The sequence below is a fragment of the Phacochoerus africanus genome, chromosome 11 (genome assembly GCF_016906955.1).
Source record: "Phacochoerus africanus isolate WHEZ1 chromosome 11, ROS_Pafr_v1, whole genome shotgun sequence".
NCBI classification, from domain to species: Eukaryota; Metazoa; Chordata; class Mammalia; order Artiodactyla; family Suidae; genus Phacochoerus; species Phacochoerus africanus.
This window is the reverse complement of record NC_062554.1, coordinates 90252908-90268888: the sequence shown is the minus strand read 5'-3', so window position 1 is coordinate 90268888 and position 15981 is coordinate 90252908. Positions and strand designations below refer to the sequence as shown.

The window sequence follows — 15981 nt, the reverse complement described above, 5'->3', positions numbered from 1 at the left end:
TTCTTTGCAGAACAGATACTGGCTCATGGACTTTAAAAAACTTAAGATTTCCAAATGAGACAGGTTGAGGGGTAGGGGATGCACTGGGGATTTCGGATGGAAATGCAATAAAATTGGGTTGTGATGATTGTTGTACAACTATAAATGTAATAAAATTCATTTTAAAAAACATGGAAATAAATTAACCCCTGCTGCTGATACAGACTATAGGTGCAATTCACAGCCAGAGTTAAATGCTGAAATTTAATTTAAAAAAATTTTTTTCAGAGTTTTGTTTTCTTAAACATGGCCTTTTGTTCCAATAACTTTTAGAGTAAATGTTGCTGGTTATTGATAAAATTCTGGAATTTTTCCAGTCTTCAAAATAGAGCTGTTGAGTTCCACAGTAGCAGTTCTTTCTACTTAACACATTTTTAGCTAATGAGTCATCAATGCTATTGAGTATACATGCTCACTCTTCTTACAATTTATTACTATTTCAGATAAGCTAAAACTTTGATATCCAGAATGTAAAAGATACAGAGGTTAAATAATATAGTAAAATGATTTTAAGGTAAGGAGGGTAGATAAAGACTCCTCTGGCAAAAGGTCTACTTTGCATTCTGAATATAAATCTTCTGTCATTTTGGAAATTATATTGGAGGTCAGTTTGCTTGTTCAGCAGTCCCATATTATATATAACTGGACTTTTCAAAAAACACTCAAAGAGGCAATAAAAATGGAACCTGTTTTTGTTGGTTGAAGAGGTAGAAAAGGAATTAGGAAGGAGTATGTTTTGATCCATTTTACCTGCTCTCTGTGTTTAACTGGCCTTAGCTCTGTCTCTCTTCACCACAGTAAGTCACTCGGGACTTTCCCAGCTTCTTACAGATGCTTTTGAGAGATAGAGGTGAATGGCCTTGGCACCTGATGTGTGTCCTCTGGATTTTATTATCCATTGTTCTTGCCCTAGACTTAGGTAAATGGGTTTAGAAAGTATTTATTAGAACATGTAGGCTTTTTCCCAGTAGGACTGCAGTTGCATACCTCAGAAAGCTTATAAAATGTATTTTTACAAGCACATTTTTTTAGGCATTGGTTTTCCATAACATCTATACCCATAAATATAGATGATGTTTTAGGGAAGAAAAAAAGATGAGAAAATTACATGTTTCGAGAGCCTTGCAATAAAAAGAATTTTTTTTAATGCTTGAGGCATTCTGTCTAAAGAGTTTTTAAAAATAACTTCAATAAATAACATATTTTGTGTCTAAAATTCTTCTAACCTCACACCTCCCACTGCCACCCCCCGTTTATTTTATTTCTGCTGTGCACACTGTTCTGGGGCCTGAATAAGCAGCTGCCCTTCTTATCACGGGATTTGCTCACCTTGTGTTTGTTTTCCTTTCTTGCAGAGACCCTCCTTGATGACTTCCTTCTCACGTACACAGTCTTCATGACAACCGACGACTTGTGCCAGGCACTGTTGAGACAATATCCTTCATTAACCTCAGGATGCTGTGTCGGCTTCCTCTTAGACAGATGTCTCATATTAGGAATTAACTGCCTTTCTTAATTTACTCCACCCCTCAGTAGAGTGTGGCTGTGTTAAATATTAATGTCATGACAGCCAAGGTAAAAGATGAAATGAGACAGAAGAGGCAGGGGGAACTGGAAAGGCAGAGCTGCTGTTTTCACATTCTATGTCATGGGTAAATTGTGTGTCGATACTAGGTTTTCTTCAAACCTGTGTCTCAAGACTTCAGAGATGAATTTGGCATGCTGGGTAAAACACCAGAGTCAAGAGGTTGAGTCAAGGATTGGCAATAAGTGAACTTACAAGACAGTCAGTCAGTTAGGGTTAGACCACTTGGGTGGGCAAACATACCTACTGATACTGTGTTTCTGGGCAAGCACCCCAGAGGAGACAAGACGAGGATTCCCCACATGGGAGGTCTTACCATATCATCAGCTGTCATCCTTTCAGTGCTTTGTCAGAACACGCTCTCTTAGGAGCTCTCTTAGGATGATGGATGTGATTAGAAGGTTAATGACCAGTTAAGGAAGCTTTAGAATCATATACACTAACTAGAAGAGATGCACCAGATCAAAGACTGGAAGGTCAAGCCAAGGAAATGTTCTCAAAGTTTCCAGATGAGTGTCTTGCCTCACAACATTTAAGGAAGAGTTTTTTCTTTTTCATTAGTCAAGCCATGATAGTCGCAAAAAAAGCAGAAAAGAACATTTGTATAAGTGGAAATAATGCAAGATAAATCTTTGTATTATGCCTCTCAAGAGAAAAACTAGAAGAAATAGATACTTTAACAGATTCTTTATGTGCTTGCCTGAGTTCGTTTCACAGGTAGAACTCAGATGTCCTTAATGTACTTTTGCAGGTTGCAGAGACAGTGATTGAATTATGCTTTATTTACAAAGCCTGATAGAGAATTTTATTCCTATTTTGCAATTATCTATCAGCTTTAAAGAATATAGAATCCTGTCCAGTAACCCCAGAGTCTCTCTCTGTTTGGCATCATAGCATTTTCAATTTCTAGGTAACTTTTTATTGTGTCCCAGATGCTCAGAAATGATGATTTAGCAGGGCAAAAACACTAGTTTGTTTTGGAAAGCACTAAGCTTCTGTGCTATTCCTAAAGCTTTAAGCCAAGTTACCTTTGAGGTTGTTATTCTTGTATAATTTTAACAGCATAGTTAACACATAATCATTGTATATAAATTAGGGAATGCTTATAAGTATAATAAAAATATTTCATGTTCTCTGAAATTTCATCACCTTAAGAAGCCACTGTTCACTATCAATATATATCCTTCCAGGTAATGAATATTTAAATAAGCATAATTAATAGAAATGAAGCATCCTAACATAATTCTTTTCTTACTTTCCTACTTAACAGTATATTGTGAATGTCCTGTGTCAGTAAATGCACTGCTGGGCCATCAGTTTTATGGCTACGGAAGAGCCCGTTAAATGGATATACAATAGTTTATTTGCCTGTCCTTAATAGTCAAAGCATTTAGGTTATTCCAATTTAATATTTCTTTCATTCAAGTGAAAGTGAACATTTTTACTTACATTTGCACTTATCCAACTCTTTTTTTTTTTTTTCAAGTAAATTCCTAGGGGTGGGCCTTTGAATCCTGTCACAAATTAGGTTCCAGAAATCTGTGCTCATTTGATGCTACTTGAGAATGAGAATTTCTGAGGATCACAGTTTACCTGGCCTAGTTCCGATCTGTGTCCACCTGTGTAGTGAGGCCACATCTCTTGGAGCCACCCTTGCAATTAACAGGCCCCCTCAGATCTCTTTGGGGTGGCATTAACCCAGCTGCCTGTGGAACTGTGTCAGTAGCTGTGAATTCAACTGTCCAATCCATATCCTCACAGCCCACCCCCAAGTGTATATACATCATTTTCCTGGGTTTGCTTTGCTATTCTCAGTGTACACAATTTACTCTCCCTACACATACTCTTTTTTTTCCCTGTGTATTTAGATACTTGGAGATTTTTTGGAAAATGTGCTTTAGCATATCTTGTGAGAACCAGAATAAACAGATTGCTGCATATTTTTATTTGCAACAATGTAATATTCCATCTTAACCATGGGCACCTATTCTGCTAAGAAGTATCAAGGCAAAGAAGAAAGCTCCGATGTTCCTTGCCGGAAACGTAAGGTCTTGCATCTTGTTTCCCAGTGGATTGCTCTCTACAAAGACTGGTTACACGAAGATGAGCATTCAAAAATGTTTCTGAAGGTAATGTAAAACTTGCAGTTATCCAGTTATTCTTTGATGCCAAATGACTGATTGTCAGTTATACATTTCAAAAATCTCATTTGTGGGTGACCATCATCCAACCTGTTTATAATATTCAAGTTATGATTCAGAGCAAGTATTGATTGGTTTTGATTTCTGAAGCCTGATAGTCCTTACATAGATAGAAAACTTTAACTGAAATCATTCAATATGAATAAATGTAAAAGGCATGTTTCACAGCCACTCATTATGGTTATTTATTTTATATAAGTCATGGGAGTTTTCATTGCAAAGGAAATAATTAAGGAAGGTAAAATAAAACATACTTTAAAACTTGATGCCATTAGGTATGTTGAGATGTATTATAAGTTTAACTAATCCTATGTCTGTAATAATGGGATAGAACAATATTTATCATTTAAAAACCTATATTGGCAGTGTATATATACTAGAAACCTTTTCAGGACGTGGTGCATTTTGAGAAATTAAAGCAATAGTAACTTGTAAAATAGATAGTAATCTAGATTTCCACCTGAAATTAAATAAACTGATATATTTGTATAATCATTAATAGCCTGCACTGTCTTTTCAACACAGATGATTCTCTGGAGATGGTTTGTGGACAGTTGGACTCCTCTGGCCAACCAAACCATTTTAGCTGTGCAGGTTAACACAGAGAAGGGGTAGGAGGGGATTTGAGCAGGAAAGAGTTCTGTTTCCGAATAAGCAAGTGTCTACACTGATTCTGCCTTTCATGAAAGAAATGCCTTTGATTTCAAAATTCAGATATCATTTAGACATCCAGTTAAAAACTGGTTTAACCAAGTCTTTGACTAAACTAATGTTATTTTCAAAACAACTGGGTAGTTGGTTGATGCAGTCGATTTTTTTCCCTCCCAAATGATGATGTGGATATTATTTTGAAAAATAAAGACTAGGTGCAGAAATCTTGAGTAGTGAGCCAGAGCTCTCTTAAGCTTCCAGCATTCCCACCTAGAGCCCCTAACAGCTGTCAGAGAGCCACACCCATTGAGGGAGGGGGCGAGAAGATGGTACCCCACTCAGGATCTCATTGGTACCTGGTTTAACTCCCTGCCTTGTTCCGGGTACCATTATTTTCTTGAGCAGGTTCATCACTGTATAAATTGTAATCCTTACAAAATAGGCATCAAACCACTGAAACTACCATTTTCTTCTCCCCCAGACCATATACAGGAATGTGTTGGATGATGTATACGAATACCCAATACTCGAAAAAGAACTGAAAGAATTTCAAAAGATACTTGGAATGCACCGTCGTCAGTAAGTATTTCATTTTCCTCATCACAGTTAGTGAAAGACAGCAGCACCCAGTGTGAAGGGATTCGGGGGTGTCTCACACAGCTCATTTTGAACATTCTGAGTCCAACATTGATCTTGATTCCTTAGCTTTCTTGATAGTAAATATATATTTTGTTTTTATATCTCAAAATAACACTCAGTCAAGCTTATTGGCTATTTCCTTAACCCTGTTCTATATACTAGAAACAAACATGACGACCTGAGTACATAAGAACAATTATTTACTAAATTATTATTTAGTTTTAAAAGTGTAAATATGTAACTCATCACTTGGGGGGCTTATAGCTCTCTCTCGTGGGATAAGAAGAAAATAGTTATATAAATAGGTCCCAGCAAGCCATGGAGCTTGCTTGCTTGCTTGCTTTTCTTTTGTCTTTTTAGGACCATACCTGTGGCATATGGAAGTTTCCAGGCTAGGGGTCGAATCAGAGCTACAACTGCCAGCCTACACCACAGCCACAGCAACGCCAGATCCAAGCCACATCTGTGCACAGCTCATGGCAACATTGGGTCCTTAACCCACTGAGTGAGGCTACAGATCAAACCCATGTCCTCGTGGATCCTAGTTCTTTACCACTGAGCCAAACAGGGACTCCCATGGAGCATTTTAAAAAGCTTAATTTATGGATTCTCTGAAGTTTCTTTATCAAATTAGAAAGATTAAAGGAAAGTATTTACTCAGTGGCTTTTGTCATGTCTGAGTATCCCTGAGGTATCCATTATTAATCTTTCAAATTGCCAAAGCCTGACTTTACTCTGATTTACCATTAACTTTTCTTAGTAATTTTGGTAAATGAAATTATCAAGTCATTATTCAATTTTCAGATATAGCTGCAGAGTTAATCTGAAGGGAAAAAATGTTCTCTGATTTAGTTTCTGCTTTTTAAACATGAAACATCTGTTATCAAGTTGTGAAAAAGCTCTGTTAAGATTTCAGCAGGCACAAATGCACTTCTCATAGAAAATAGTAATTCAGGCCTTTCAGGTTATTGATTTGAGATTTAAAGCCTGACTTAATTTTTGTAAATGGAGATCCTATTGCAAATTAAATGGCTAGATAAATAATTTAGGGAGCAAAGAAATCATGTGTAAGCCTTATTCCCCAGTCATGAAAATCACACATTCACCAATCCAGAAATGAGATATAAGGTGTTGGAAATGAATGTTGTGAATTTTGGTGGCCTTCTTTTATCACAGACTGTGCTATAATAAATTTCCATAGCCTAAGAAATCATGAAAATATGAATAAACAAATGAAGCAAAAATGGAAAAAGAAAGCTTTATGTCAAAATAATCCCCTGCATGGAAGTTGATCTATGCTATAAGGCGGGACTCCTTACAATTGGGAAATTTTAATTCTGGCTTAAGACACATTTAAATGCATTAAATACATTAATGGAATTTAATACCTTCCATTAAAAAGACTTACATAAAAATGAGAAACAATGCATTTAGTAAGAATATTATCTAAGACATGCTTCTTTCCTCTTTGGTTTAAGATAATGAAATCTCTTTAGTTTCTGGAATAAGATTTGAGCTGAGCCCTTAGAGGATGTCCCCCAGTTCCACCACACATAGATACATCCTGGAAAAGATCTGCCTTGGCTGGCTTATTTAGCCATACAAATAACAGTATTTTCACCTAAAATCTATGAAAATGTGAGAACCAAGTTTCTGTAGAGTGAATAAATCCAGTTCTCCCCTCACTACTCACTTCCTGTGGGTAAAAAAACAAAATATAGTGGTTGAATATATTTCTTTCCCCCCTGGTTCACTGAATTCCAGAGCCCACTGTCAGCTGAATTTTACACATCATAAACTAATGAATACTGAGTGTTTTATCTTTGTGAAAAGCAAAAACCTCTGCCCAGTACCCCGAAAAGTAGTCTCTGTGACAATCACTGCATTATTCTGGGTTCGAGACAAAGACTAACTTCTTGTCCTTTGCCTTTCAGCACTGTGGATGAATATTCACCACAGAGGAAGGTAAGGCAGACCCTTCTCTGTGACATGGGGTGATCTGGTTTAAGGACCTGGACCTGCTCCACTTCACATTTCTTCATAATTAAAATGAATGCTGCCTGCAGCCGAGCAAGTGGAGGCAGAGTGAGCAGGGGCTGCAGCTTGCCTGCCCACTCCTGCCTCACTTTGAATTTCCCTGTGCTGGTGCCCATCCATTTTCAGCCAGGTGCCCTTGACTTTATGACATTCTGCATTTTTTGGTGCATTTGGGAGTCTCAGAGTTTCCCCATTGTTCTCAGAATGATATAAATTTGATTTTTTTTTTTAGTTCTAATCATGTTTATTTTTTTTATTTTTTTTTCTTGTTAATAACTTTTTTTTTTTTTTTAATTTTCCCACTGTACAGCAAGGGGGTCAGGTTATCCTTACATGTATACATTACAATTACATTTTTCCCCCAGCCTTTCTTCTATTGCAACAAGAGTATCTAGACAAAGTTCTCAATGCTATTCAGCAGGATCTCCTTGTAAATCTATTCTAAGTTGTGTCTGATAAGCCCAAGCTCCCGATCCCTCCCACTCCCTCCCCCTCCCCCTCCCATCAGGCAGCCACAAGTCTCTTCTCCAAGTCCATGATTTTCTTTTCTAAGGAGATGTTCATTTGTGCTGGATATTAGATTCCAGTTATAAGTGATATCATATGGTATTTGTCTTTGTCTTTCTGGCTCATTTCACTCAGTATGAGATTCTCTAGCTCCATCTATGTTGCTGCAAATGGCATTATGTCATTTAAATTTGATTTTTTAATCATTCATGTCAAAATAGGAAACAATCTATGCAAGAGTCTTGACTGCAAGAGTAAGGAAGCCTTTCGTAAGACAAAGGTTTGCACTTTTCAACCTAACAGAAAGAGAGGTAGTAGCAAGAAGGAATGTGTTTCCTGTTCATCTTTCATCCCCCCCCCCTGCTTTTTAGGGCCACACCCAAGGCATATGGAGGGTCCCAGGCTAGGGGTCCAGTTGGAACTGTAGCCACCAGCCTACGCCACAACCACAGCGACGTGAGATTCGAGCCGCATCTGCAACCTACACCACAGCTCACGGAAACACCAGATCCTTAACCCACTGAGCAAGGCCAGGGTTTGAACCCTCATCCTCATGGATCCTAGTCAGGTTTGTTAACCACTGAGCCACAACGGGAACTCCTTATCTTTTGTCTTGAGAGGGTAAATGCAAAATGAGATGCCAGACACCACTTTTGTAGGACCTGATTAATCAGGAGATGAATAATCGTAGTGAATCGTGTCCCTATGAAGCCAGTCACTGTGCTACAGCAGAGCTATGAAACCGTCTCACAGTGCCTTTATCCAAAAGCAAGGTTGATGCTAGGACAACGTCTTTCTCAACACAAGAAGCTGTGGATGTTTGTAGTAGCCAGAGGTTAAGAATCACATTGAGGATTTCCCTGGTGGCATAGTGGGTTAAGGATCCAGCATCAACACTTCTGTGGCACAGGTTCAACTCCTGGTCCAGGAACCTCTGTTCGCCATGCATGCAGCCCCCCCACAATAATAATTTTTTTTTAAAATCACACCAATATTGCAGGAACTCATTATGGGGGCTTTTCCCTTACACTGGCCTTGGCCACAGTCTGCCTTGTTGCTCAGACTCTCTACCTCCACATGCATTAATTGAGGCAACTCCCAGTTTGTCCCTCTAAGATTGGATGGGTGAATTTCATATTTAAAAAAAAAAATTGGCATGCTCTTTTGGAACATGTCACAAACAGCTGTGGTTTTCCAAAGGGCAGGAATACATTCATTCATTGTTCTCATTCTCCTTGCTAGCAGAATAAAGCCCTTTTCCACCAATTCAGTCTCAAGGAGAACTGGCTGCAGCACAGAGGAACTGTGACGGAAACAGAGGAAAGTGAGTATGACGTGAACAGGGGTCTGGGGCAGGCAGAGTAGCAGCTGATCACCATTCTCATCCAACCTTTAACACACCAGCCTGCCTTTAACCATTTCCAGCTGCCACACCCCTCTGACCAGCACCTTAGCATCCAAAATGATGGTTTTTCTTCTCTTGCTGGGTGCATTCCAAGTTTTCCTTATTGTAGAATTCTGCTCCAAGGACCAGGGACGTTTTTTATTGGGGAACCTAGGAAAGAAGACTGCAAAGAGCCCCCTGCATTCTTAGGGAGCAGTGCCAAATGGACTGGAAAGGCACCTTTTTCCCCTCGACCACCATTTCCCCTCCTCTGTCAGCCCATTGCCTATTACTGGCAAGTCCTCAAAATCCACCGCACAGAGCTTTGGCTGAGGCGGTCCGCAGGACTGAGAGAAGACAATCTTGGAAGGAATGATGAAAGGAAGGATGTGCGATAGACATGCCTCCAAGGCAAGGCTTGCTGGGTGGTGGCATAAGTCCTGTGTGTCCACAGTGCTAGTGCCAGAAGGGCTCTTGACCCGCCCTGAGGAGGGCTGCTCCTTCAGTGCAGGGAGCCCCTTTGCTTCGTCAAAGCACCTTTGCTATGTCACTGTGTTATAAGGGAGCAGGAGGTGGTTCCCTCCTGTTTGGATAAAGGTCGGGAGTCAGGTGCAGAGCTGGGAAACGCTCAGAGCGATCAAGATGTCCACGGCTTTATGATGGGGAGACTTTCTCTTTTACCTCGCCTTTCCCGACAGTACTGAAATGCTACGTGTGGACCAGAAATGTTTGCTTTACTTCTTGAAAGATTAACCCACAACGTGTCACAAGGACACCTCCTCTCTTCCATTGTTTGTGTATAAGGAGCTGCTCACGGTGGTCCTCGGCAGGTCATCCCAAGTGTCACCTGTTCCAAGTGGAGAAACAAGGGAAACTGCCTTGGCTCCTCATGTCTCAGTCGCTGACCTTCCTTCCCCATTTGTCTTACAGTTAATTGCATAATTTTCCCAGCTGAGTGTCACAGAGTCTGAACATTTCAAGCCCCCTGCCCCAAGCCACTTTTTGTTCATCGTTTTATTAAGCAGGCTGGAAACTTTGCTCACATTGCATAGTGTGTAGATCTTTGCCTTGCTCAAAAATTCCATCTTTCTGCAGAAGTGAAAAAAAAAAAAAAAGGCTTTTGTCTCTCACAAGTCTGTTGACAACACATTAAACAGCTATATGTTAGATGCTATAGTTTTAGTGACACACTCAGCCAAACCCCAAACGAAATATTGTCGGTGCCTCTTGGTGGCGTGTTTACTTTGAGATTTATTCTAGTAAGCCCACAGTTTGTCTTTTGCTTCATTTGCATTTCTGTGAAAACATCCCTGGGTTTATTTTTTTAGTGCCTTTTAAACTATATATGAAATTTCTCTAGGAGCTGCATTTTTTTTAAGCAATCCAGAAAAGAAGAATTTCTAAGTATATTATTGTCCTTCTGTCGTTTCTAAAGAAGCTAGTATTTTATGCATTCAGAAGGGCTGATATAAGAAACAAATAATGTGTGTGGGTTGTATCCATCACTACTAAAAGTTTCTGCTATCAAATCATCAGCGTTTTCCCTGGGCCCATTTACCCTGACAGTGCTGATGTCCTAGTGATAATGCCTAGCACCACAGACAAGACAAAGGAAATTAAAAAGGCTGGAGATATGACATCCATTTGGAAACTAAACTCACTACTACCTTGAAAGGGGAGGGGGGAAGGGGGAGTCATTCGTCAGTGATCAAGAAGGCTGAAGCCAACATCCATGGCAAGTGATGGATTTTTAGATAAGCTTATGAGAATTCTAATAACCAAATGTGATGTTCTTGATTGAGTCACCGTGACCGTCTAGAGGTGAAATGTAGGGTAAAAATGTACAAGTTAGACATTTTCATAGACAGCGTGGGGAGATCTCAGTAACACTCAAAGAAGGGACTCCAAAGGGCAGCCCGTGGAGCACAGATTCCACTGCGTTGTGGTCAGTCTGCCTCCACCATGAGCACACACTTGCGTGATGTGGGTCTCACCAGAGTATGGGATGCCTGGTACTACTGCGGCTTGCTCACCAGATTTCTGACATCTCCATCTCACGTGCATGCAGGCACATAATTATATGCATATACCTTCAGGTGCCCACGTACATCCATAAATATGTAAATCCAGCTGGTGTCTGTTCTGCCCCAAAAAGAAGGGTATAGTAAGTGCTTGATTTGAAAAAGTCTCTACCTCATGGCCACAGTTCTCTGTTTACTCACAATTCTTTTGCTTCATCCAGTTTTTTGCCACGTATATATAACAGAGCACTCCTATGTCAGTGTGAAGGCCAAAGTTTCCAGTACAGCCCAGGAGATCCTGAGAGTTGTGGCAGAAAAGATCCAGCATGCAGAAGAGGATCTGGCTTTGGTAGCCATTACCTTCTCTGGGGGTAAATAATTTTCTGTCTTTGAATATTAATAATCTGTTACTGGATCACCTACAAAAGGAGAGACTTGACATTTTTATGGAGTAAACGTGCACTGTGTCCCTTCTGGGTCTGTAGCTGGATGACAACAGAAGCAATAAGAAGCCTCCTACCAGAGGTGTTTCCATGACAACAGTTGGGTACCATTGGATGCTGAATTTCCTCCCCAAGAACTATTGAATGGAAAGGCACGCCAGTGTTTTGAAATATATTATAAAGCTTTACATATTTTGTGCTCTAGATAAGCCTTCTGTTTTCATATTTAAATTAACTTGGGAAATTGCTAAAGGGTGAAATTACTTTGGGAAGAAAAAAAGAAAGACAGCCTTGAATTAGTCATTTTGCTGGCTGACAATTTAATATTGAATGACTCCCTATTGAAGGAAATAAAAACCGTACAATAAGCCAAAAGCTCATAGGCAATGTTCTTTCAGGTGGACGTGAGGAGTGAGGCCTGGATATAGCTTTTCCTTCTCTTGGGCCTTATTTATTCTCAGAGAATGGTTTATTGTCTGTTTTGAATAACATCACACAGATTACAAGCTGACACTATTGATCTGTGTGACCTGAACAGACCCCTTCGTTTTCACTGGAGCCTGTCAGATCTCAGTGTCACTGGCCTCCTCTTTTGGCTTATGATCTTTATTTAATATCTCATTAACCCTGAGAAAACCACAAAGAAAGTGACTTAGCCTCAGTAGTTGAAAAATAGGAGTACTCTGCGAACCGGTCAGCCAGAGATGGGGTGGATGGGGGAGGGGGAGCAAATAGAGGGCATTCCTGCTTTTTTTTTTTTTTTTAATCATTCTAGAGTCAGGAGAAGATCAGAGTGTACTTGATGTTAAAGCACTGTGTGACAGAATATTGCCTCTTTTGCTTTATCGCTCAGAGGCAGGTAGAATGGACCCACCAGTTGGTCGGTTCCACGCGCCAACGGATAAAGCCCTTCTCCCCAAGCCTAATAAGTGACCCTCCTTCCTCTCCCCAGCCCTCACTGTGCATCCCATCAAAAAAAAAAAAATTATCTAAAGAGAAAGAGCAAAAACTTCAGAAACGTTAGTCAGGGAGTTGTCGAATGTTTAATAAAATATATCAGGGATTCCAGATCAAGGTGGTATTTGTATATTAATTTTAAATGACCAAAAACATTAAATGATTCTAAAGAATATGAAGCTTCTTCAGAGCCAGCATTTGCCTCTCGGGCGATACCATTATAGAAAGCAATCATTGAGTCCTTGTGCAGACAGAATGTGCTGCAGAAGGAAGGACCCCAAGTGACCCTGGTGGCACAGCTGAGCCCCACCCCCCTTGGAGGCTGAGTCAGAGTCGCCCCAGGGCCATGCATGAACCTCGAAATTAATGAGTGGCTCTTTTACTACCCAATATCTATTTGATGGCTGTCAAATACCATTTTTACACTCTATTAAATTAGGTTTTATTTGGAAAGGTGCCATCATTTTCCATCAATTAGTAGCTTTGTCCGTTCCAAACCTTTCTGCCTGCAGCTTCATATCCCCCAAACAATAATGTTTTTATCAAGGAAAAAAAAAAAAGCTCGCAGAGCTTAATATATTCCTTGCTCTAGTTGTGTAATTTTTAATAAATGTTTTATTTATTTTATAATGGCTTTTGTTTTTTCCATTATAGTTGGTTTACAGTGTTCTGTCAATTTTCTACTGTACAGCAGTGACCCAGTCACATATATATATGTGTGTGTGTGTGTGTGTGTGTATACATATGTATATATTCTTTTTCTCAGATTATCCTCCATCATGTTTAATAAATATTTTAAATGCTACTTCAAAATGAAATGACAGTGAGATCTACTGTTACTTTCTTCTTTTCAAAAGAAGTTTAAGGATGTTGGACATCTTGTAGGTTTTATAGATTTTTCAAAAAAGACTGGTACTGTTATCTTCACAACCTTCAGGAGGTTTCTGGCTAGTTTGTACCCAGGGCAGGTATATGTATGTGGTATCAGAAGCCTACCCAGTTATTCAGAGCCTAAAATTTTATCATCTTTAATCCTTTACAGTATAGTGACAAACCTGAAAATAAAACAAAAAGTATTTCTTAGCAAATAGAAAAATTACTGTCAGAAAGCCACTGCCTTTTATTCCATAGCAAGTGCCAAATGGCTTTTATAAACTCGGATTTAAGATACATGTGGACACACAGAGGGTTGCAAGAAATTGTAGCTAAACAAATTGAGAGGTGACAGAAGAACTTCGGAGCCCAGCCATGTGAGACCATTAACTGCAGACAACAACAGCCAGACATGACAATCCTATTGATCTTTGTGATGCTGGGCCATAAAGAATGTATTAGACTCTCATTTGTGTACTCTCATTGTGATCAAGCAGTAATGTTCAAAACAAAACCTGGCATTTGAACCGGTGAAGTTCTTAGAAGAAGATATGTGGCTTATTATATTTCCAATCATCCTGGATAACTGAAGGGCTGCCTTCAGGAGAGGCTAAGGATGGATATAGTGGAATAAACTTGAGAAGCGCTTTAGTTGATTCCCATCTGCATTTTGTAGGTTGGGGAGGGGGGATATTTTTCTATTTTTCTATGGAACTGTGGAAGAAAAATGGCCAAAGGATAGGAGAGGCAGGAAAATAAAATAGAAGAAGAACAAATGAAAAATAATCAGCTTCACTAGTAGTCAAGGAATACCAAATAAACCCGAGAATCTATTTTTGATTTTAGCAAACCAGTTAACTTATTCAAAGTGTTGGTGGGTGTATAAATTGGAAAGCAGTTTGGCACTTTGTATCAAAAACTTTAAAAATTTTCATTTCTCTTTGATGTAGTAATTCCATGACTGGGAATCTATCTTAATAAATTCATCTATAAGCACCCAAAGATTTATCCACAAGGGTATTGACTTTAGCAATGTATATTATGGTTGCTGACATAATAGATCCCATTTATCAAACCCCTGTTATGTGTTGGGCTACATGCTAGTATTTAGCATGTATCTTGCTGTCTAATTTATATGACAAAAAAAATTGGAAACCATTATATGTTAAGCATAAAGATTAAATGATGGTATAATGGATTGTTATATAACAAATTACACATGACATAAATAATTTTGACAGGTGGGTAAGTACAATTGGAGTATCCCACATAAGGAATAATTATAAATATGTACCTATAATGATTATTAATGCACACATATAAATAATAGTTATGAGTATTTGTATTGCTTGTGCACACACACATTTGATCAGGGCAAAAATATACCAGCTGTTATCAATATTACTATCACATGGTTACTTCAGAATGATGAGATCATGGGTGAATTTTACTTTCTTCTCTAAACTGTTCTGTGTCCCAAAGAATGACTAAATATTACGAAAAAGAATCACAAGAGGGTACCACTTTATGGATAACAAGCTTTGAGTATCTAGTGCCATAATAGAGCGTATGCAGAACTGAATTAAATCTACTTCCCATCCCATTTACTTTTAAATATTTTTCTTTGGCAAGTTTCACTTTTTAGATGTACCGTGAATGCCTACTGCTGTTCTTGTGTTTCTAATTTCTCTCTCTCTCTCTCTTTTTTTAAAAAATGAAGAAAAGCATGAACTTCAGCCAAATGACTTGGCCATCTCCAAATCCCTTGAAGCATCTGGTCGGATATATGTCTACCAGAAAGACCTGGCTGACACTTTGGTGAGGACTTTTAGCCTTGCACTTGAAACATATAGACACAGATGTCAGACTACGAACTAGTTTTTGTATGTTTTAAAATGAGGGTTAAGAAAAGAGAAATAAAATTTTTTTAAAGAAAAAGAAAAAATTTAAAAAAACAAAAAAAAGAGGGTTAGAAAAATATATCAAACTATTAATTTCTATAGCCAACATGTCACATAACGGTACTTTTGCAAATCAAAGCCAAGCCCATCCTAAAGAATTCTAAACCCTTCCTAAGTCAAACTCTGTTTCTCTCTGAGCTCCGGAAACAAGGGATTTGAGAGATATGACTCTTTCTCCCAATTAATTTTTTTTATTTGCTTTTGAGGACCACACCCACAGCATATGGAAGTTCCCAGGCTAGGGGTTGAATCGGAGCTGCAGCCACTGATTCAGACACACCAGATCCGAGCTGTGTCTGAGACATACACCACAGCTCAGGGCAACACCAGATCCCTGACCCACTGAGCGAGGCTGGGGATCAAACCTGTATCCTCATAGATAGTCATTGAATTCGTTTCCACTGGACAATGATGGGAACTCCCTCTCCCATTAAATCTTAATTCCATTTCTTCCTTGGGGGTAGATACGTGGAGATTAGGCTGAGAAATGCATCCTGCATGGATTTAGGAGGGAAGAGTCTGTCCTTAGTTTCTGTCCATCGGGTGCATACTGAGTGTGCTGTTCCCCTGAAGAAAGGGCGAATGATCAGGCTTCCTGTGTAAAACTGGCACATGGCAGTGGGACATCAGATGTCACCGAAGAGCACATGTGTGAAGAAAGGTACAGCCCACGCTGCACATTA

At 39.1% G+C, this 15981-nt stretch overlaps 1 protein-coding gene across 3 annotated transcripts in view; it reads left to right on the top strand.

Moving 5' to 3' along the window:
* RAPGEF5 (Rap guanine nucleotide exchange factor 5) overlaps positions 1–15981 on the top strand; it is a 238535-nt gene that overhangs the window by 188305 nt on the left and 34249 nt on the right. For 2 of the 3 annotated variants that reach the window (XM_047751886.1, XM_047751884.1), the window contains exons 12-18: positions 1395–1473; positions 3609–3753; positions 4958–5055; positions 7050–7080; positions 8902–8983; positions 11286–11435; positions 15058–15155. In XM_047751886.1, the coding sequence (XP_047607842.1) occupies positions 1395–1473; positions 3609–3753; positions 4958–5055; positions 7050–7080; positions 8902–8983; positions 11286–11435; positions 15058–15155 (683 nt within the window). The remainder of the gene's footprint in view (positions 1–1394; positions 1474–3608; positions 3754–4957; positions 5056–7049; positions 7081–8901; positions 8984–11285; positions 11436–15057; positions 15156–15981) is intronic. The other variant, XM_047751885.1, reaches the window with a different exon arrangement.